General features: G+C 41.1%; 1 protein-coding gene across 1 annotated transcript in view; it reads right to left on the reverse strand.

The window, feature by feature from the left end:
• Nucleotides 1–21125, reverse strand: part of ATRN (attractin) — a 152283-nt gene that overhangs the window by 107143 nt on the left and 24015 nt on the right. Inside the window, exons 2-3 of the mRNA XM_075043940.1 lie at nucleotides 10836–10919; nucleotides 7244–7357 (exon numbers count right to left, since the gene is read on the reverse strand). Of these exons, the coding sequence (XP_074900041.1) occupies nucleotides 7244–7357; nucleotides 10836–10919 (198 nt within the window). The remainder of the gene's footprint in view (nucleotides 1–7243; nucleotides 7358–10835; nucleotides 10920–21125) is intronic.

Below are 21125 nucleotides of genomic sequence, written 5' to 3' on the forward strand. Positions count from 1 at the left end.
AATGCATTTGAAGAGAGTTCCCCAGGACAGCATAAATGAGTTTCTAGACCCAAGGAAAACACTCACAGCTATCCACAGCAACCCATTCACATCGACTGTAAAGCACTTTTTTGTGACCTGAATTTTTCTGTCCCTGCAATACAATACAGTGGTGCAGTCGAAGAAGAACACAGACACCCAGTGAGCCTTTCCAACAACTTTTGCTATAGAAGTTGGGGCTGTTTGCCCTAGAAGTAACACGTGAACATGTTACCTACAGCGGAGTAAGTCTGGGAACTGTACAATGGCCCTTCTTGCACAACAGGTCTTATTGCGGACAAAAAGCTATCGTTCGTTTTACCAACATGCCATAAAAAGGCAATAAGCTGATGCCATGTTTTGGCTAAACAGCTCCAGCACATTTGCAGATATCTAGCTCAATAAATAGTTCCTTGTGAGAAAGCCAATTATTTTTTCCTCTTTCAGATATCAAGGATATGGGATCAAAAGGCAAAATTCGCTGCCTTTTTCCCCATGTCTAAGAAGTGCCTGTTTCATTCTAAAATTTGAGACTTCTGATCTGAAGATCATCTCTCCCAAAAGACTGTCTCCCACAACACCAAAGAACAAAAAGGTCTAATAAACTTCTCCTTGATATTTGGTTCATAGTTCTCCTTTGTAATGCAAACTGTAGGATGGTACGTCTCTGCCACAGGAAAACAGGTGTCTGAATATAATTCAGGGGAAGGTAAACTACAGCCCAGGGACAAGAGAAAATTCCTTTGTTCTGGTTTATTCTTCTTCAGTCTTATTCTTGCAGCACTTACCATTAGTATTACAAAGCAACTTAACTGGAAGACCCTGGATAGGGGAGAATAACAGCAGCAAAGAATAAAAGTACAGAGTGAATAGTGGTAGCAAGAGAAGACAAAGGTCCCCACCCCACAACCTTTCCTAATGAAAGGACTAGCAGAGGACAATTATTTGTTTTCGCTTAGAAATCTTAATTTGGGGATTTGTTTGGGAAGAACGCTGGCACCTCTGTAGCAGATGTTCTCACCACATCTCCCGTTTTCTCCTTTCTTTCCATCTTTTTCTGATGACTCGTATGTAAATACACTAAAGAGGACATTATCCCACTTACAGAAGTTTAAAACAGCCTGATGAAACTCAATAGATAGCTTGTCATTTCTTTCAGAGAAAGCCATGAAGAGAACACAACAGAACAAAAACAATCAGGTCCTTGAAAGGTTGAACCTTGAAAGCCAAGACTAAATTAGTGTGTGCACAGCATCATTTTGAATAAACCACCACAAACAGAATTTACATTACCTGCCATGAAAAAAAAAAAAATCCAGTAGAATGAGAATGATAAAGGATTGTGCAAAACTTCCTATAAACTACAATCCAAAAATCCCTCAGAGACTCGACTCTGGCCAAGATTAGCCTATTTTACAATGTGTTGTTTCTATTTTTTTATTAAATAAGGTTTCAAAACATTTCACAATCATCACTACTCCAAAGCAAATAAATACTCCTACTCGACTAAGCTGTCCAATGACACTGTTTCTAAGACCTTGAAAGGCAAACCTCTGTTTTGAGGTTTATCAAACTTCAGAAAGAACTTCTATTTTCTGTGCGCTGGATTTGTAGAGTCAGTGGCAGAGTGAAAAACAATATCCAGGAGACCCAACTTCTTTATTGCCCTGCACACACCGCCTGCCTTGCTCTCTCCCCTACACCACAGAGAAATGGGAATTATTCAAAACAGAGGGCATCTCCTCTATTACTTTTCCTTGATTTGCTATGCAAGCATCATGGTGATGCTTTTCTCCTGAGACACAACCTGCCAGCGTGGCAGAGATCAAAAGCTTAAGAAGCTCTACTGAGCAGAAAACAAGTCAAAAAGGAAGAAGACAGGAGCCACGAAAGGGTGAAAATACAGAGTACAGATCGGAGAAGTGAAAGGACAAAGGTGATACTGAAAAATCAGTAGTACATTGGCTTCTCAGTCTATCGAAATGCAACGGAAAACAGTTCTCCCAATTTTTAAATGCTTTGATCTACCTGGACACAAATGTATGCAAAATGACACCATTTCTCCCTTATTAAAAAACAGTCCATGCACCTCACCTATACTCACAACTACAAGCCTAAAAACAAACAAACCAAAACCAGAAATTACAAAAGACTAAAAATGAATCTGTGCCAAAAAATAAAAAAAGGGGGGAGGGAAAATAAGGAGACATCTCCGATTTCTTTTCTTAAAGGAAAAGCTACAATTCTTGTGCAAGAAGATGAATCCCAAACATGGGCTTTTGAAGAAAAAGCAGTTACAATGACACTTGTAAAAAACAAACAAACAACAACAAAAAAAACTCATTACTGAGAGCTGGCAACACCCAAAGTACAACTTTTCTTGAAACCATCTTGCACTACAGACAGACCCAGCGGCTGCAGCACCAGGACGGGGCAATCCTGCCTGCCCGCAGAGCCCTCCGGATCAAGGGGACTTGCCCCAAAACCTCCTCAGCTCTTCCTTCTGGAGACGGCAGAACTTAAGGACAAACCATAAACATATTAAAATGTGTCTCATGAGCCATTCAGCAATTTTTAATGATTATGCCACCGGTGAGCGTGACTCTAAAAGCCGTATTTCAAGAGAACACAGACTGAGAAGCCTCAAAAGAAATAACACCTTTTTTACCATTACAGTGAAGAAGTACCTTAAAAGTTAAAAAATTATTTTAGTATCTAGTCCTGGAAAGACAGACCATGCTATCAGCCATGGTGCAAATGCCTTTCCCTTTTTTAAAACCTAAAGACTGTTGTTATCATTCAACACCCATGAAGCTCGGGTACAGGATGTTAAGAAATATTAGTTTTCAGCTTAAGTAAGCGAGTTTTAAAGGATATTTGAATTACTGAAAAAAAAAAAAGTTATATTCTTCAGTCCATCAGAAACAGTTTATGAGAAAAGAACCAAAAAAGTGAAGAACTGAAGAACCTTTCTGCTCTAAACTTCCTTTATAGACCTCGATTTAACTCAGATGATTACACTTTTCAAAACCCTAAAATAGAAACTCTTTGTCCATCTTGTCAAACTGGTGTTTTTGAAGGGGTTTACAGGTTTAGTGAACAAAAGCAATTTTGATACAATGCAATTTACATTTCTCTAAGAAATTTGACTTTCTACCACAAAGACATTTTGATTAATCAATTTTCACGCAACCCAAGGATCAAATGGCTCGCCGATGGGCTCACGGAGTAAATGTGAACAAGGGAACATCATTCAGCAGATACATTTCTAGCAAAATCCCAAATATATTTGCTCCTCACTTTACACCAATTTTTTTTTCTTTTTTTCCAATCAATACTCTAGAAGTTATTGTGGATGCAAAGAAAACAAATACAGAAAAATAATAAATACTTAGAGGACAGGCTGCTAGGACAAAAAGTCAACTGGTCTCCTCTATGAACTGAGCGCAAGCACGATGACCGTATTGCAACACAGTCCAGCACAGGGTTGTAATATAATATATCCCCTATCTTAGGAAGCAGAATAAAAACTGATTTGGGAGGTGATGGTTGATGATGTGCCAAGTGCCAGCTCCATCAGAGGAGGGCGAGAACATCGATAAGGAAAAACCTGGTTACGCACACGAGCAAAGGACATCCAACTCATGCTTTGAAGCAAACAGAGCAATAAAACTTAAGTATTAACAGTCCCTTCGTTGTCTTTACGCAGAGCACGTACACCCGCAGTTTATTCTCTGCCGATGGCGAGTACCGCTTCTTCCTATAAGTCCGTGTAACGTCAGCTCTAAGTTGATTAGCTCCTCTGGATACTCTCGTAGCGCAAATAGTACCGACTCAACATGGTTTGTACCTTTCCCGGTATAATTAATCCTCATTAGCAACCCCCCTGCTGTTATCAGCTGATCATTTCCTCTCAGCGATATAAGACAAGTCGATGATGAGGGGTAAAAGCAGGGTTTGCAGGTTAGTTCAGGAAGGGCACTGAGGACAACGCAGAAGAAAAAGAGCGAGCTTTTGCATGTGTCCACGACAGCAACGTGGGTTACAATATCTGGCAAAGAACTGAGGGAACAGAAGGAAAAAAATAGAAGGGGACAACCATATGACATACAAGGAGAGGCAGAAGAAGCGAGGTTTGTTTAGCCTGGAGGAGAGACGGCAGAAAATGGGGTGAAATCTAATCGCCGCCTTCGACTACCTAAGGAGAGATTACAGAGGAGATAGCACCAGAAGTTCAGAGAAGAAGGACATGAGGCAACAGACACACGTTGCAGCAAAGGAAAGCCTCGTTAGATATAGGATTCACTTTTTATTATTATTTAACACGAGGGTTGCCAAGCTCTTGACCACTGGCCCAGAGGATCACCAAGATCTCCACCCTTCAGAGAAACTCACAACTTGACTGGGCAAAGTCTCGAGCAAGGGCCCGATCCCAGCCTGAAGCTGGCCCTGCTCTGAGCGATGGACCAGACCAGGGTCCCTTCCAACCCACCTCACCCCGCGTTCTGTGCCTAGACTCAAATTTGGGTGTACAAGCCCCGTATCCGCCTGCACATAACGAAAGGCAGGCGAGCTGCTGTTGTCTTCCGCGGGGACGGGAGCTCACGTGGAGGCACCAGCTCAGGCAGTGACCGTGGGGCAGCCGCTGCCAGAGCTACCAGTACAACCATCCATCTGGCACCTGACAGCAACTGGGAGGTGGTTTCTGAGCCCCCTCACCCTCCCGACGCCGAGAGCGGAGCCGCGGCCAGAGGTCCTGCGCAAGAACGATCGGTTTTGAAGAGGAAAACAGCCCCCGCCGGCCAGCAGAAAATGAAAATAAAGGTGCAAAAGCAGCTCCAGTAAATGTTTAACGGGGAGTATAGTTAAAAACAAAGCCAACAAAGTTCACAGATGAGTGTATTTATCTGCTTCAGATTTCTTCATTCTGTGCAGACAGACACGCTGGGTTTCTGTTTCCTCCATGTTCTTTTATTGCATTTTTGAAGCAGCACATTTACACAGTCTCGTGTTGCCTATGATCGCAAATAGAAACCGGCAGAAATATTTGTAAACCTGCTCATTAGAAAAAAAGCTTAATGTACAGGACCGGACTGCCCAGGGGGCACTCAGGCTATGAGAAGTTTATTAAACAGTTTATGCAGACACTTGCACTGTGTAAATGTTTGCATTATGCAAATATTTATTGCAGTTAAAAATTGATAAAACCAATTTAAAGTTCAATTTAAAGTCCAGTGCTGAGGGTTTCCAAGATCATCTTATATTCAGAGTAAATACCGTATTGTGAACAAACATAAGCGAGCATCAGAAGGTCAAGAAAACAAAATGAGAGCAGGGAAGGAAGTGAGGGGTCAGACAACTGCAGTAAAAAGTCAGGGAGGTAATAAAAAACCAGCTTTACAGAAGGAAGAATCTACAGTGTTTACCAACAAACTCTGAAAGTTTACAGTGTGCAACTGTACAAAGCTCTATCTTGCAAATCCACTGGCACAGCGCAAAAATACTGAAGAGTGCAATAGGGTTACGGTTAATATTAAAATTTAACATAAGCCAAGAAAAGAGATAAAATATGAACACTGCTCTTGAAAAATTCTAGTGCATTTATTTCGGTATCAGGGAAAGGTATTTTTCAACAGATGCTTTTTTGCACTTCATCAAAATTAGAAGCATCTGCTATTTCCTGAACTTGGTTTACTGAACAACACAGCTCATTACTAATGAAGATGAAATTCAAATGTCATCTAAAGAAGCAATTAAAAAAATAATTGAATTTTTTCCTACCTCAAAAATGTTATTGTATTAAGCTCACGCTTGCTTGTCCTCAGGCACAGACTTCCTAGTGATTTACAGATGATTTTTAAAGTCTGAACCATAATTGTTAATGCTGTGAACTACTTATAACCTCAATTTAAAAAGCCTATTAATTTTTGGAAAACACACAAGAAACTGCAGGCACAAATCACGATCATTTCACCTTTTCAACAGCATACTAAAAATTAGCTCGATTAGAGCAAAATGACTATGAGTCAAGATGACACTTCTTCCTCTTCCTGCATATCAATTCACGAGAGCACTTCCAGGGGTTTGGAGGCTTTTAGAAGAGAGAAGGTTTCTTCTTCTTCCCCAGATGTGGTGAGAATAACATAATTATTCATTTGTGTGTCCTGTTTTGACCTCAGGTTAGTCTGAAGGTTTACAGGAAACATTCTTTCACTACAAAACAACTCTGCATTTTCAGCAGAAGACCAAAAACATGTGATGTTTTTAATTTTTATCATCAACTTTTTGTTCCTATGCCGATCTCCTCTCACAGAGATTACAAGGAGTTTTTAGAACAAACATGAACTATTTTTAGAACTTCATTTCACAAATGAAATGAAGCACAGCAGAAGGTTAATTCTGGAAATAGTTAATCAGCCACTTGGAACAAGCAGAGTCCAAAGGGAACCATTATTTTTTTCACACCCAACTTGGGATTATTTTTCTAATTTCAGCTAAAAGAATAGAAAACATAAGGTGGTGCTTGTCACTGCAAGACTATAAAGTACATAAATGCACAAGTTATATTTATGTCTCTTCGTGAAATGTCGACTGTTAACCAGCATCCACAAATTAGTCTCTCACCACAGACAGATGAGCCAAATACCAGTCATCCGTCAGAAGAACAGATATTTTTACACATGTTTTTACAAGGTTGTCTGACCCATCGTTGTTGTTTCTGAACGTGTTCCAAAGTTTAAAATTTTTAAAGTTTCAGGATATACATAGTTCTACGAGACCTGTATGTCTGCAATGTTGATTAATTGGCTTTTGCCTTCTGTCAGCATCGACATGCTATGAGTTAAACTTAAGTCATGTTCAAACCTGATAAATGGGGCAGTATTCTACTTTAGAAGGAGCCTGCATACCAAATCATCTCAAGCTCAACCAGATGACAATAATTTTTTTGTCTCTCAGATAATCAGGATTTGGAAATGAAAACATAATACTTACATGCTACAGTGTAGTAACACGATCTGTTCATTGTAAAAGCAAAAACAACTCCTTAATTGTTTATGCTGACGATGACTGCACAAAAGGACACTTGCTGTATGTGCTGTATTTGCAGTATTACATCTTTAGAGTACTGGAACATATTTATACTGCTAGAAGCCACATTTGATTCAGGGTCCAAGCCGAAGAAACATCATTGTGTGCAGTTAGACTCTTACCAAGGGGAACTTACCTAAAAGCTGCCAGTAAGGGAGCATAAATTGAATCTCCGTCATACACATACAAGTGGTCCCAACTGCACTCTGTCGCAAAGTGATTGAATCGAAGCCTGAGGATTGTGTTTGGCCTGTAAAAAAATAACAATAAATAAAAGATTTGTAATTAGCCACTCGACACGCGTGGCAAAGTCCCTCCAACTCACTCCTCCAGCGTGAAGCTCCTCACAAGACTAAAACCGAGTGACTTACTGTAACCAGAGATGCATCAAACATGCTGTGGCTTTCTTTTTTGGTGCGCACGTTCCCCTAGTATTAAGCAACAGATTCTTTATGGTCAGAAAAACTGTGTCCTTAAACCTTTCCCCACCACCAACGGCAGAAATTGAAGAGCAAGCACTGTCAGCCCTCCGCTCTTTACCAGTACTGACTCCCCTAATGACAGGGCTTTGCAGGGGTAGGCATGGAAAATCTACATGGACAACACACTCACATGCAGATGTGGCACTTTGGGACATGGTTTAGTGGTGGACTTGGCAGCCGTTAGGTTTACAGTTGGACTCCATGATCTTAACGGTCTCTTCCAACCAAAATGATTCTACGATTCTATGAAAAATCACAGCCACCATCAGGGAACTAACCAGAGCTATTTTTCTTGTTCAAGGGATTTTCTGCACATTGATATGATTGTGATGGCCTGAGATTATTGACTTGCCCAAAAGCTGGCAGAAATCCTTTTTCTGTTACTTTCTGACTTGCGCAGTACTGCAGCATGGCCCTCCTGTGGGAAGCCCCTCCAAACTGGAAACTGAGATTATGCCTCAGTGGATGCTAACTAAAGAAATTCTCAGCCTTGCTCACCACCTTCCGGGAGCTGGACAAAACAGGTCAAGAGAATGCAGAAGAGACCCATCTTCTACAGGAAGGGAGGCCCTGGGGCTATACTTTTTGCCAAAAGGCAGGTCTTTGGTTATTATTTGGACTCTCAAGATGTAGTAACCACTCGCTGCCCCTCGTTTCTTACAAATGCTAACCAGGTTGCTTGACTTTCTTCTGGAGACGTGTTACAAACAATACTGGGACCAGTTGAGAATGAAAGAGCCGAAATCCTGGGAAGAGACTTGCTGCCTTCCCCCTGAATGTAGCGGGCCCAGCACAGCCCCATGTTAACACCAACACCACCGGTCAAGAAGAGTCTACTCTGTTGACTTACTAAGTCAAGAGAAGACCAGCAAGGGGTCTCATCTTCTGAGATGTATCAGGAGGAAAAAGGTTTTATTTCGTTCATGTGGGGAAACAGCAGTTCAGACACCAAAACACATCAGTATTTCTTTCCCTCCATACACAAAAGATGCCCGCTAAGCCATAAGCAAATAACATGCATTTAGATACCATTAGTTTCATGGCTAATATGCAAAGATGCATCTAAAGAGAATCACACAGAAGCCACAGCAGACACCTAATTTAAGGCTCAGTTCAAGGAGAGTGAAAACACCACTAACATTATGCTTGGACCCCAAGATAAAAAGAAAATGAATCTATAGTAGCACTGCTTTTTCCTACCCACAGCTTTAGCTGTTGAAATAAGAGATGCAAGTGATTAGTATCTCTTCAACAGCATTGCCCTTGGGTTCAGATGAAATCCTTGTTCATCCTAATCAAATAAATTAATAAAATGTCAGCTTGCCATAGAGTCCTTCCTTCCTTCCTTCCCACAGAAGGGGAATTCTTTAGGGAGTTATTCTGCAAAAGAATAATTTTTGATCGGCAGAATGATCTACTCCAGACCTTTGCAAAAAGAGCAGCAGGTGTAACTCAAGGATAATATCTTGCTTAAAGAAAAGGTACAAAGAACACTCATTGTTTCAAAACTGAGCAGCCTATTAAATTGTAGGGGGCTTGCTTCTATTTTAACTGACTGACAGCTGTAGAGCAGAAAGAAACACTTAATCAATAAAAGCTTTAGACCAAGAACAAAAAGAAAGATACTATCTTTGCTACAGCTAACAACTCATTAACAGACAGCACTCATTTGCAGAATTGCAGGGCACATGGTTACAGGTTCTGCCTCAGATGGGCATCCCCAGCCTGGATGGATCTCATCTGCCTTGTCTCATGTTCCTGGGGAAAAATGAAAAGAACAACCACATGATGAGGACACAGAACAGACACCAGCCAGGAAGAGCCAGGAACGATGCAAAAAGGAAATGAGCACAGTAAGGAACACATGGCTTATTCTACATCTGAATTTATCTAGCGTCTTCAATTGCACATTTGGATTGTACCTTTACTTGCTAACCTCAAAAGCCGTCCTCCACATACCAATATGCTAGCAACGAGGTGAGGGCACTCGGCAGAATTTAACAGCTTTGCAGATGCTGTTTTCCAAGCCCAGATCTCTCTGGGAATTTCACATTTGGCAGAGAGCTTGGGCTATTTTCACAAGGGTGCATATTTCAGCTGTTTTAATCAGCGTGATTCTCTCCTTTCTGTTTACCACCATCCTCTGACAGCAGGGTACAAACCATCAGAAGCAGGAAAAAGACATCAACTTAAGTGCCTGCCTATGAAAGGAGGAACATTTTTGTACACCTGTTTACAGCAAGTAAGATCTCACTTCAAACCCCATGAAGTGGTAGTTCCCTAGGAAGCCTCTCAGTACTAGCAAAGGCTGAAGGAGCAGTCACGGTGACGTTATCGGGGACCCACGAGCAGCACTTCTCTTCTGATAAAAACATGAGTCACGTTATCCTTTAGGAAAAAAAGCTATGAAGGTTAAGCTGACTGTACTAGAATTGCTGAGGGTGGTTTGTCTGTAATGACATCCTTGCAAAACATTTTTTTAATTATTTGTAGTTCCAAACTGGCTCAGTTGTATTTTTATTACCTACAAAAATTAAGAGGTGTTGCTACTGACAGCATCTAACTTTTGATCTTAACCACATTAAAGAACTGGGCTCCTTATATAGTTAATAGTGAGTGGTAGGCTCCCAATTTCAGTGATCTACATGGCTCTCTGGAACAGCTTAGTCTTCACCTTTGAACATCTTGGGAGCTTAGGTATTTGAATTACTCATCCAAAATAAACGTCTGAAGTAGATGAAGTGAATACCAATTCCCCCCACCCATCAGACCTCCCAAACACAGAAAGAAGACTAAAGAAGAAAGTATACCCTGGCTTTTTAGTAAGTTCTGATCCTCCAAGATGCCAAGAGACCTCAAGCTTAAAAGCATTCAATACAAGTGAAATCATGCATGCTCTCGCATGGCTTGTTCCTTTCCACAAACCTCTCTACTTCCAGATTCAGGGAACAGTATGGAATGTTACTTAATGCACAGCTGTTAACACAGAGCATCATAACTGACCACACAAAGTTTTAGAGACTAAACAAATTCATTTTACAGTCCTGGTGACAGCTTGGTACTATGAAAAATGTATTTCAACAAGTCAGAGTCTCTGAACTGCTGTAGCATCAATGAGTGCTGCCCTATCTAGTTTTAAGAATAGCAAAAAAAGCATCATGAGATCAAAAAATACTCAGTGCAGATAAACCTCACCTAAAAGTTACAATAAGCAACACTAAAACCCAAGATGTTTACTACACTTACCTTCCTTCAATGAGCCAGGTGCATTTTGTTTTGTATTTGTAATTTCCAGGCCCATCCGTAACATACCCTGAAGGCCCAGTGAGTCTGAAAAAAAAAAAAAAAAAGACAAGCATTAGTCTCCAATGATATTAAATATTCATAAATTATTTCCTAAATTTAGAAGATCCATCATTAGATCTTCATTTACTTAAGAGGCACTACAAACAAACCAACAACAACGCAACACAAAACAATGGGGCAATTGGGATTCTCCTGTTAAAACTCTCTGTACATGCTTTCTGATGATTGCCCTTACAGAATGACAGTTGAGAGTGATGGTTTCTCATCAGACTGATGGTATTGTTTCAAATCAGCACCCCAGGGGAAAAAAAAAAAGAAAAAAAAAGACCTTCCTCCACAAACAAAGCCTAATACACAGACTAATACCAGCCAGCCAGCAAAAGGAATTCCCTAACAGAAAACCTAAAGTTACTCCTAACTTATTTATTTAGACAAACTACACAATTCTTGCAAGAAGTTCAGATGAAGTCCATGGCACAACCTCTTGCCCATTCTGCATTTGACTCTTCACAAGGTCCTTGATGACCTCCCGAACGGAGGACTGATCCCCATAACCCTCTACTGCAAAATAAGACCTTAATTCCTCAGGCATCGAGGGCTGCATAACTCAGAATGATGTCAGAGCATGGCAGTTCCAGGCATCCCCGACCTTTGGTAGCATGTTCCCATCCCCACGGCATCCCATATTAAGTCACTCAAGTCAAAAAGCCGAGTGGTCCCCACCGCCAGGACAGCGCCAGGACTGCCCCACGAACATCCCTTCCCCTCCGCGCCTACCAACAGGAGGTGACAACTGGACAGTAGCAAGAGACTTTGGAGGAGGATCTAAAAGCAGAAAGTACAGTTGGAATCGTTCATCCCGGGACACTCAATGAACACCAGTATTTAAAACCTGCTGGAGCGGGTCCAGAGGAGGGACACGAAGATGATCAGAGGGCTGGAACACCTCTGCTGTGAGGACAGGCTGAGAGAGTTGGGGTTGTTCAGCCTGGAGAAGAGAAGGCTCCGGGGAGACCTTACAGCAGCCTGCCAGTACCTAAAGGTGACCTACAGGAAAGCTGGAGAGGGACTTTCTATAAGGGCATGTAGTGACAGGACAAGGGGTAATGGCTTTAAACTGCAAGAGTGTAGATTTACATTAGATATTAGGAAGAAATTCTTCCCTGTGAGGGTGGTGGGACACTGGACCAGGTTGCCCAGAGAGGCTGTGGCTGCCCCATCCCTGGCAGTGTTCAAGGCCAGGTTGGATGGGGCTTGGAGCAACCTGGTCTAGTGGAAGGTGTCCCTGCCCATGGCAGGGGGGTTGGAACTTGGTGATCTTTAAGGTCCCTTCCAACCCAAACCATTCTGTGATTCTATGATTGTGTGAAACCCAGTCTGGAGCTCAGAAGGGTGTTTTGATGAGAAGTTCAGAACAGATTTCAGAACTATGCTTAACCCTTTGTTGCGCTACGAAGGAAATGATATTTATGCTCATTACCTGCAATGCTCATTACTTGAAATGAGCATGAATACAGGTAGTGGAAAGAGGGAGCAAAGCTGTGCAAAACCTACTTTCACATTTCTATTACTCCTACACAAAATGTGACAACCAAACACATCCACGCTGTAAGACAAAATGAAGGTAGCAATCTACTGGCTGCAGCTGTAACTCCTCCTTCCATAGATTTTAACAAGGTATGTTTTCTTCAAAGACCATGGACGACAGAGAAGACAATCGCACTTCATCGAGGCTGAGGGAGACAGATCTAGCAGGAGTTTGGGGCAGCAGATCTGATACATCATTTTGGCTCCCAAAAAAATAATCCGATATTGAGATTCTACATCCTCTGCTTTAACACAGAGACTGGTAGAAGCACGCATGGGCTGAAGACAAAACCAAGAGCCAGACCGTTTGGATGCACACTCCCATCTCATATGCGTTAGTCAAAATATTCCAGATAGGTTTTAACAAATACCTGAAGCATAGCAGAAACGGTTGAAAAAAAATTACCAGGGAAGGATGACATCAAATGGAAGCAGTATCTGAAATGCCCAAACACCACATTCTGGCAGAACACATATTGGCATCTGAAACAGGATTCCTACCTAGAGAGGTTATAAACTCCATCTTCAGCACATGGCTGGAGCAAATCACAGCCTTCTGGCAAAATTAAATCGTCCTACTTAAAACACAGTTTTAGTAAAACAAAAACACTCTGCAAAATCAAATTTGGCAGAAAAGAGAAGGAAGCAAGATCAGAAGTTCCCAAAAACAGTATCTTGGAACCTTTCGCTGTGTCTTTTCCTAGTGATCTGTTAATGTTATCATCTAATCCTTTTTAAATATTTTGACTGACTCAAAATGGTTTTCCAGAATCTTTTCCACAGAACACTTTTAAGGTTCATCTCTGATCCAAATTAAAAAAGGCAAACCCCACAGATTCTAGAAACCTCCTTCCTCCTCCTCCATATTAATTTACTATAATACTTTTCAACCTCAGAAACGTAGCTTGACATTTTTAAAAGCCAGTTACTAAAGTTCTGTGGGACATCTATACTTAAGCAAGTGAAGAAACAACTCCAATTTTCAGAAGCACAGGAAGCATTTGTACCTTCTATGGAGACACAGATAGATGTAGATGTAAATATAGATGTAGATAAATAAACGCACACACATATATATGTATATGTTTTAAGGCTTCAACATCTTTGAAAATTCAAATTACTCATCTACTGACCAGAACCTTGCAAAAACAGATGCAAATTCCAAGTGGTAGGCAAGAACATCTAGACATTTTGTCTAAAAATTCATCCTTTTGAAAACAATATCTGTGGAAAAGCTAGGAATCAAACTATATCAACACTTCAACACTGACAGCACTTTGCATGCAACCAAGAGTAAACAGACTCTGGAAACCTGAGCAAGTCTCACAAGCTAAAAACAACCTTATGCAATCTGTCAAGCTCTCAAAGAGCCTCTGCTCAGAAAACTCTTTGAACAATTTTCCTTGGAAAAAATTACTAAATCATTCACCACAGAAATGCTACCAAGAATGATGGGGAGGGGGTGGAAATTAATCCCGTTAGTACTGTAGCCCCAGCCATGCCACATCTGGGGGGGGGGGGGGGGGGGGGGAGGCATATCAACATAATTTAATCATATTTCAGCAATGCAAAAACAAAACATGGGATTTAGGTTTAAAAAAAAATAACCAAAGTCAAATTTATTTGATATGCTATTAGTTAAGTACTTATCTCTAAGTTACTCAGATTCCTTACTAAGCTTTAGAAGCTGCTGCCATTATGAACAAATACAGGATATTAAAAAAAAAAAAAAAAAAAAATCAGAGTTGATGTCTCTGAAAGCAAAAGAAATAGGAACTAAGTTTGTACCCCACGTCCTGCCTGGCATGAGCAGGGCATTAGCAGGTCTGCGTTACTCTATAAACACTCTCCCAGAGACACCCTCCAGGACAGACAGAAATAAATACTAAGCACTAAAAGCAAACTGAAGCTGGGATTTTGTCTTTACGTTCAATACAGAAAGCTGAACTGATCTCCCAGCTTTAGTAAAAGCAGCAAACAAAACCCCTTGTCCCTTCCGACTCGGTTCTGTTTGCGCTGTACGTGACAGCGGGACTGGTGGGCGCTGGTAACTGGGACATCTTCTACACAAGTTTTTGGCTTTGGAATACATGAGAAACTCAAGGAGGAAAAACACACCAGGACTGAAGTACTTCAACACAGGACATTTTCCTAACATAGACGGGGATATAATTCAGGACTGCTCTCACGAGGTACACCAGGAAACTCCGACCTCCAGGTAACCTGCTACCAACGCCACCAGGCTCTGAGGTCTTTTGCCCTACTAAATGCTTTGTGCGTACTGATAATTTTATCACTCAGATGCAAAAATCAGACACCGGAAAGCATGGAAAGGTATCGATTCCCATTTGTCTTTGTTAAATTGGTAGTACCCGATGCTAGTCTACAAGAGGCACTTCTGTACTACTTGGGTGTTACATCTACTACTCTGCAAGGAGGAGTTGCTACACCCTAAGAAAATAAAAAAGCAAGGTCATTTAGTTGTTATCTCTGATGCATAAACACACGTACACATAGGTGGAAAAACATACACAAAGCATAGGTAACGCACTTAGCACCTACAAAGCTACAGGAATGACTTTAAAACCTCCAGGGTGGAAAAACTATTTCAAGGATCTGTTTACAAAACTCAGATTTAAAAATATATACTTACACATTGATTACATATACTTATGTGCATACACACCCTACCTAGGCCTTGTTTCAAACATTACCAGGTGGCAACAATGTTATGTACAGCTGGTGTAAATTTTTTCACTGATTTTCAAGTGGACTGCAATATTTAAGAATCAAAAGGGAAAAAAAAGAGTTAGGGAGCTGAATCTACAGCACACGTATTCGAAGGGCTCAAACTCTGAGTGCTGCCTATTTCAGCTTTTTCTAAGACAAAGACAAAAGGGAATCAATGAAAAGGATGAAGATCTCAAAACAGAGAGCATCAAAGAGAAATATTTTATGTAAAAGAATTCTGTGTATTTAGCTACTCCCTGCTAGTTCTGGGAGCCCCTGAAAAGCACAACGCTAATGCAAGAAAATCAGACAGCAAGCAATGGTATCTCCTGGGTAAAAAGCAAAATCCGAGTACTGGAAATTACCAGATAAATCCATGTGTTTTTAATAACAACACGAGTAATACCAGCAGTGTATATTTTCCAAATACAAATTAGTATACACTGACAAAGTTCCTACAGAGACATGAACTGCGCAACTAGGCAAAGACTCAAAGCTGTTATCTAATTACCATCTAATAAATCTAAAGCAATCCTCTTGCCAATAGCTGAGTACAAAAAGTCACAAAGTCGAGAGTAGCTTATAACTTAGGACTAAATCATTTTGCAGCAATTACTTCCAAAGCACTGCAAAATTAAAGGTACGCTGCATACTGGCAATGGGGTATTGAATATGTTTATTTTCATCAGAAAAAGTACAAAAGAGAAAATCCAGATTGCCTTTTCTTCATTACTCACCAGAAAAGGTGAGCAGGCTGGTTTGGTTTATAAAATACATTAAACCTTAACCTCTAAGAGGTCATTAATGGGTCTCAAAATTGGTTTCTTTTGCCTTCAGTAAGACTACAGTGACACTTTTAACGCCACAGAAGACTTATCAGCATATTGTCTAGAGACAGCCTTTCCACTAAAAAAAAAAAATACAAAAAAGGAAGGGAAAAAAAACCCAAACAAACCCAAAACCCAGTTGCTCAGCCTAATTTTGAAGTTGCTAAATCTAGAGACTGATGCAAACAATGAGTTCTCCTTCTCTCTCCCCTTTCCTTCCCAAGTGTTGCTGCGCTGCCTCAAGCACACCACAATTAAAAGGCATTGTTTCGGGTAAATTTGCAGTTGAAGCCAATAAAGAAAGGGCTGTTACAGCCTATTACCCGAACAATGGCATACTAGCCTAAATCGATTAACAATTTAGCTTTGTTCCTTTCCTCAATAAACGCACTGAGGTTAAAAGATATATCCTTCTAGGGTTTGCTATAAGCAAATGCCCTGATTTATAGGCATGGAATAGTGATCAGCCACATACGGGATGACAGAAGCAGATAAACAAAATCTACGCATCTATTTCATGAATTTCTAACGTGTAACAGCTAAATCCCCTCTTCTGCCAGCTAGGTGCCACACCACAAGTACGGCTAGGAAGATATAATTAATTACATGCCACGTCTCACACCGATGAAGCTAATAACATTACTGCAAAATCAAATTTGATAAGGATTTAGGCTGTGCAGCAATAGGTACCTAACCGAAGACTATGAACTACTCTGGGTGTCCACAGAGACTCCCTCCCACATCCAAAGCCCCCACCCCACTGCAACCGTAATAACCGAGTCCTCCTTAAGACGTGTAAACTCACGCAAAAGTCACTGCTGCCACTGTAACCCCTGAAATGTCATATCTGATCACCTTAACTCTACATCTAAGGGTGCAAAGTCACTGCTTGTTCGCCCTAACGCTTTTTCAGTTACTCCTCCATGGAGCTATCCCACCAGTTTCTGCAGCGGCTTGGAGACAGCTCTACCCTCTCATTTCCAACACTCTGAAGTAAAAGCTTGTGGATGGTGCTACCCCCCAACTCATCTCCTCCTCCTCCTCCTCGGGTGCTGGCGGGTTGACATGGGATCCGAAGAAAGGTCCCAACCTCAACGGGGACGTTCCTCAACGGTTCCAGCAAAGAGTACTCAAGCAATTCCCATCAAGCCACAAGCTGCACAAAGCAGGAGCGAAGGTGCCTCCCAGTAGTTTGTTACAACCCTGGCCAATCTGAACACTCAATTTGAAAAGTGAGAGCTCAAAATTCCCACAATAATGCCATTAACTGCTATACTCTGTGGCGGAGAGGCACACTGCCATGAAATCCCTACAAAATCTGATGGCTTTGCAAGCAAAGAGCTTCTTCAACCATTCTCACAGCAACAAGCTGCTATTCCAACACTTACAAAACCATCCTCTGCATTGCCTTCACCAGGATTTTCCTCTCAAAGAGGATCAGGTATTTCAAGGTCACTCTGCACCATTCTGCCAATCTCACCATGGGAAAGAGGTCAGAGGGGAGTGATGATCACCCTCTATGTTTGGTAGCTTCTGTTTTCATCCCACTTTCCATGGTACAGTTGAATTGATGCTTAAGAGCTGTCTTGCTTCAGGGAAAAAAAAAAAAATTTTGAATGACTGACACAGTTAATTTGATATGGGAAACACTGTTTCTTCAAAGGAAGAGATTAGCTTTGCTCTTCTGTGTGAGATATGTAAAAATATGGAAAGTGATTTCCTGGCTGCTGATCAGAGATAAGGGCAGAGCCTGGAAAGCCCTTCGAGGTCTGAGAAAGGATGCTCAGAGAAACTGCAGCAGGTAAAACCTATCCACACAGCCTCTCCTGTCTGAGTCACAACGTGCAGCGCTGATACTTGCAAACCTGCTAAATCCCGCTTTGCTCCTGAAAGATATGCCTTGATCTGACAAGCTGCTGCGCTCCAAAGAAGACTGAATGGCTGTGGACAGCCTGAGAGAGATCAGAAGGAACAAATGCTGCTACAGTCTTAAAAATCATTAAGTCAACAAGCTAGAAACCCACTATTTTCGAACACTGCTCCTCTCCAGTTGGCCACCAGTATCTCCGTCACACTCCCAATCTTGACACACCATCCCAGCTCCTGCTCTTCTGCTGCCACTGAAAACAAATGCCATCAAAGTCATCTCTTTTGGGGCTGGCTGGTGCCTCTGCCATTATCCCACCGGCGCTGCCAGCTGCTTTCAGCATCCTCAGCAGCACTGACCTTGAAACACATCCCCTCCTAAGCTTAAATAAGCTGAGCCACACCTGGAGCTTGTCCCAGTTGTCTAGTCATTCCTTTAAAGTTTTGCTTGCCCAACCAGCTCTCCTGCTGGGGAAGGAGAGGAATTTCGAAGACATTTAATCTAAAAACACACTTCAGCTTGTCTTTACGGAAGAAGCTTGCCTTCTCTCTTACCCTACAAACCCGAAAGTTATAATAACACATAAGCACATTATATCCAGGGAGAAATCATTCGACAAGACACCAAATTACCCAACCTCAACACTTGGACAACAGAAACAATAAAGGAAAAGCCATTTCCCTCCTCCAACCCCATTTGCTCATGTCAGAGGCACTGGGTGAAAAAAAAATGCGTGCTGGATCCCAAAAGACACAGACATTTCACCAGTTTCACAACCACCAGTTAGAGACCCGGCCTTGTAATCAAAACATCCGCATCTGCACCCACCAGAAACGTGCTGTAGCTCCACCTGACGTTCTTGCTTCTAAGTTTCTCCAGCTATTCAATTAAAAATGAAAATATCTCAAATTTAGATCCCTGTCTATCCTACTCCTTCTTTATTTCCAGCCCCATCTCAGAGACCACAAACCAGCATCATTCACTGCATAACCTCAGCTTTATCTCTGCCAAACTAAACATCCAAGCTACGGTGTAAATGTAAACATTATTGTGTACCTTGACTACTGCAAATTCTTCCCCCCATTCAAATTTACTGGGGAAAACAAAGAATAGAAGATATTATTATTATCAATACAGCACAAGAGCGGTATTCACAGAAGCAGTATTTTGTAAGCGCAGATTTCTGTGGCTTTGCTCCACTATCTCTGTATTACCATTGATCTCCGCCTCCATACCGCAACAACTCCAATCTTGATTATCAGTCTTTTTTTTCCCTTCAAAACACTTCCCCCAGTGCCTGCATTACACGCAGAAGTGTTACCATGACAAAAGGCCACTTCACGGCATCCCCTTGAAGCCCACCTTTACCCAACACTCGTACCTGAGACAACGGCCACGCAGATGGTGGACGCTACAGCAGTTGTCTATTAAGCTGATAGAACAGTTGCACTATGCTTTCCCCATCTGTTCACAAATCCATTTATTGGATCTTGGCCTAGTTCTCTGAAATAAAGATAATTTAGCTGCAAGTGTTTGTGACGTCTAGAAAAAACTCGACTCTCCTCCTTCACTGGTGGTCCCGCAATGCTCCTGGAGTTTATAGCAGCAAGTCGTCTGCTTCACGCCAGGCAGGAGGAGACAACAGCGCAGAGCAGAAGCAAATAAAGCTCACACATCATAAACCATCTAACTTTGCAGCAGAAAAAGGAATATATCAACCCTTCTCTTTCCCTTGCACACAATGAATCCTTACAACTTTTGGCCAAGAGCCCTTGCGAACAGTCTTACCCTCCACAAATTGCCTCAGCATCACCCAAAATTCAACACCCTGCAAGATGAAAGTAAGGAGAAAGCACATCATTGCAATCGTCAAAGAGAATCATTAAAGGCTAATGATGAAAGATCTCCAGAGCCAGACAGGTCCCATCAAGGACTACCACTGGAAAAGCAAAAAAAAATTCATTGCATTAGATGATCCAGCCTGACTTCAGGTAATATATAAAACAAACACTATATAACCTATGTTTAAATAAGGTATATCTTATAGAAAAAAAGATGACGGTTCTAAATATATGCATAAGGATTAAAAAAAAACCTATGTCATTTAATTTTTTTCTTAACCTGTGTCCAAATTCCAGTTTGCATTTATCAAACTTTATCTCCAATCATTACATTTTTGTTTAGTTTTCTAGAAGGGGTGAGGGCAGAATCCTTTATTATCTAAATCCATCATCCCACTCTGGAAGGTTACAGAGTCCCTTTTTAAAAAATAACGTGTTGCGCTACTTAAATTCTGGTTAGAAATTAAAAAAATAACAAATTCTATGCAAGATTCTAGTTTAACAATTCCTGCTTGTATCATCTGTATTCATACATGCAAGATTTCCCAATTCATATTAGGGTAAAATACAATCAGTGTAATTTTAACAGAAAAGAGTCTACACATTTTCGATCTGTGCAGAACTTAACACATATCTAGACCAATTTCTTCAAGATCTTGCTAGCTCAAAGGCTTAATAATCTACCAAAGAAAGATTTTTTTTTACATATGAGCTATTTTAGACCATTTCAAGATGCACTTCTGATTCTACCAATTTGAATCCATTTTTCTAGCAGTCAACATCTTTTCACTCGTTATTCTGCCCTCCCTTTTGTTTCAAAAGTTAATTGTGATTCACACTCAGTTGCAAATAGCGCACAAGGTTTGTCGGATGATTTTTCAGCACTTTCCCAAAATTAGAAATACTCAATTAGTCAAAAATGTATCTTAAGTACATGTACAAGCATTTAAACTGCAGTACACCACACCTGTGTACCTTGTAAATAAGGCATCGTAATCAAAATTTTTAAAGCACATGCTCAGAATTGACAGACACGTCAATATTCTCCTCCACTTGAAGAGCACTTTAATAAGCTTTCAAGTTACCAGTCCTACATTTAAACACAGGCAAAAAGCATTCGTTGGTGGGACGTGTGTTGTATTGCGAATGAAATGGAGCTGAGCTGCCGACTTAACCTTCCAGCCAGCAGAAATCAGAAATAAATGGAGTTTAAGGTCATCCCCATGGAGTGGAGGACAACCATCCTGCTGCACTTTACCAAGACATATGCAAAACCCCAAGTCTCTACAACAAAATCAGCAGCAGCAATCCTTTCCCCTTTCCAAAGCTATGCATGAAGCCGCTGCCCAGTTCTTCCTAACCAAAGCACCCCAAAATA

The sequence above is a fragment of the Buteo buteo genome, chromosome 1, assembly GCF_964188355.1.
Source record: "Buteo buteo chromosome 1, bButBut1.hap1.1, whole genome shotgun sequence".
Classification (NCBI taxonomy): domain Eukaryota; kingdom Metazoa; phylum Chordata; class Aves; order Accipitriformes; family Accipitridae; genus Buteo; species Buteo buteo.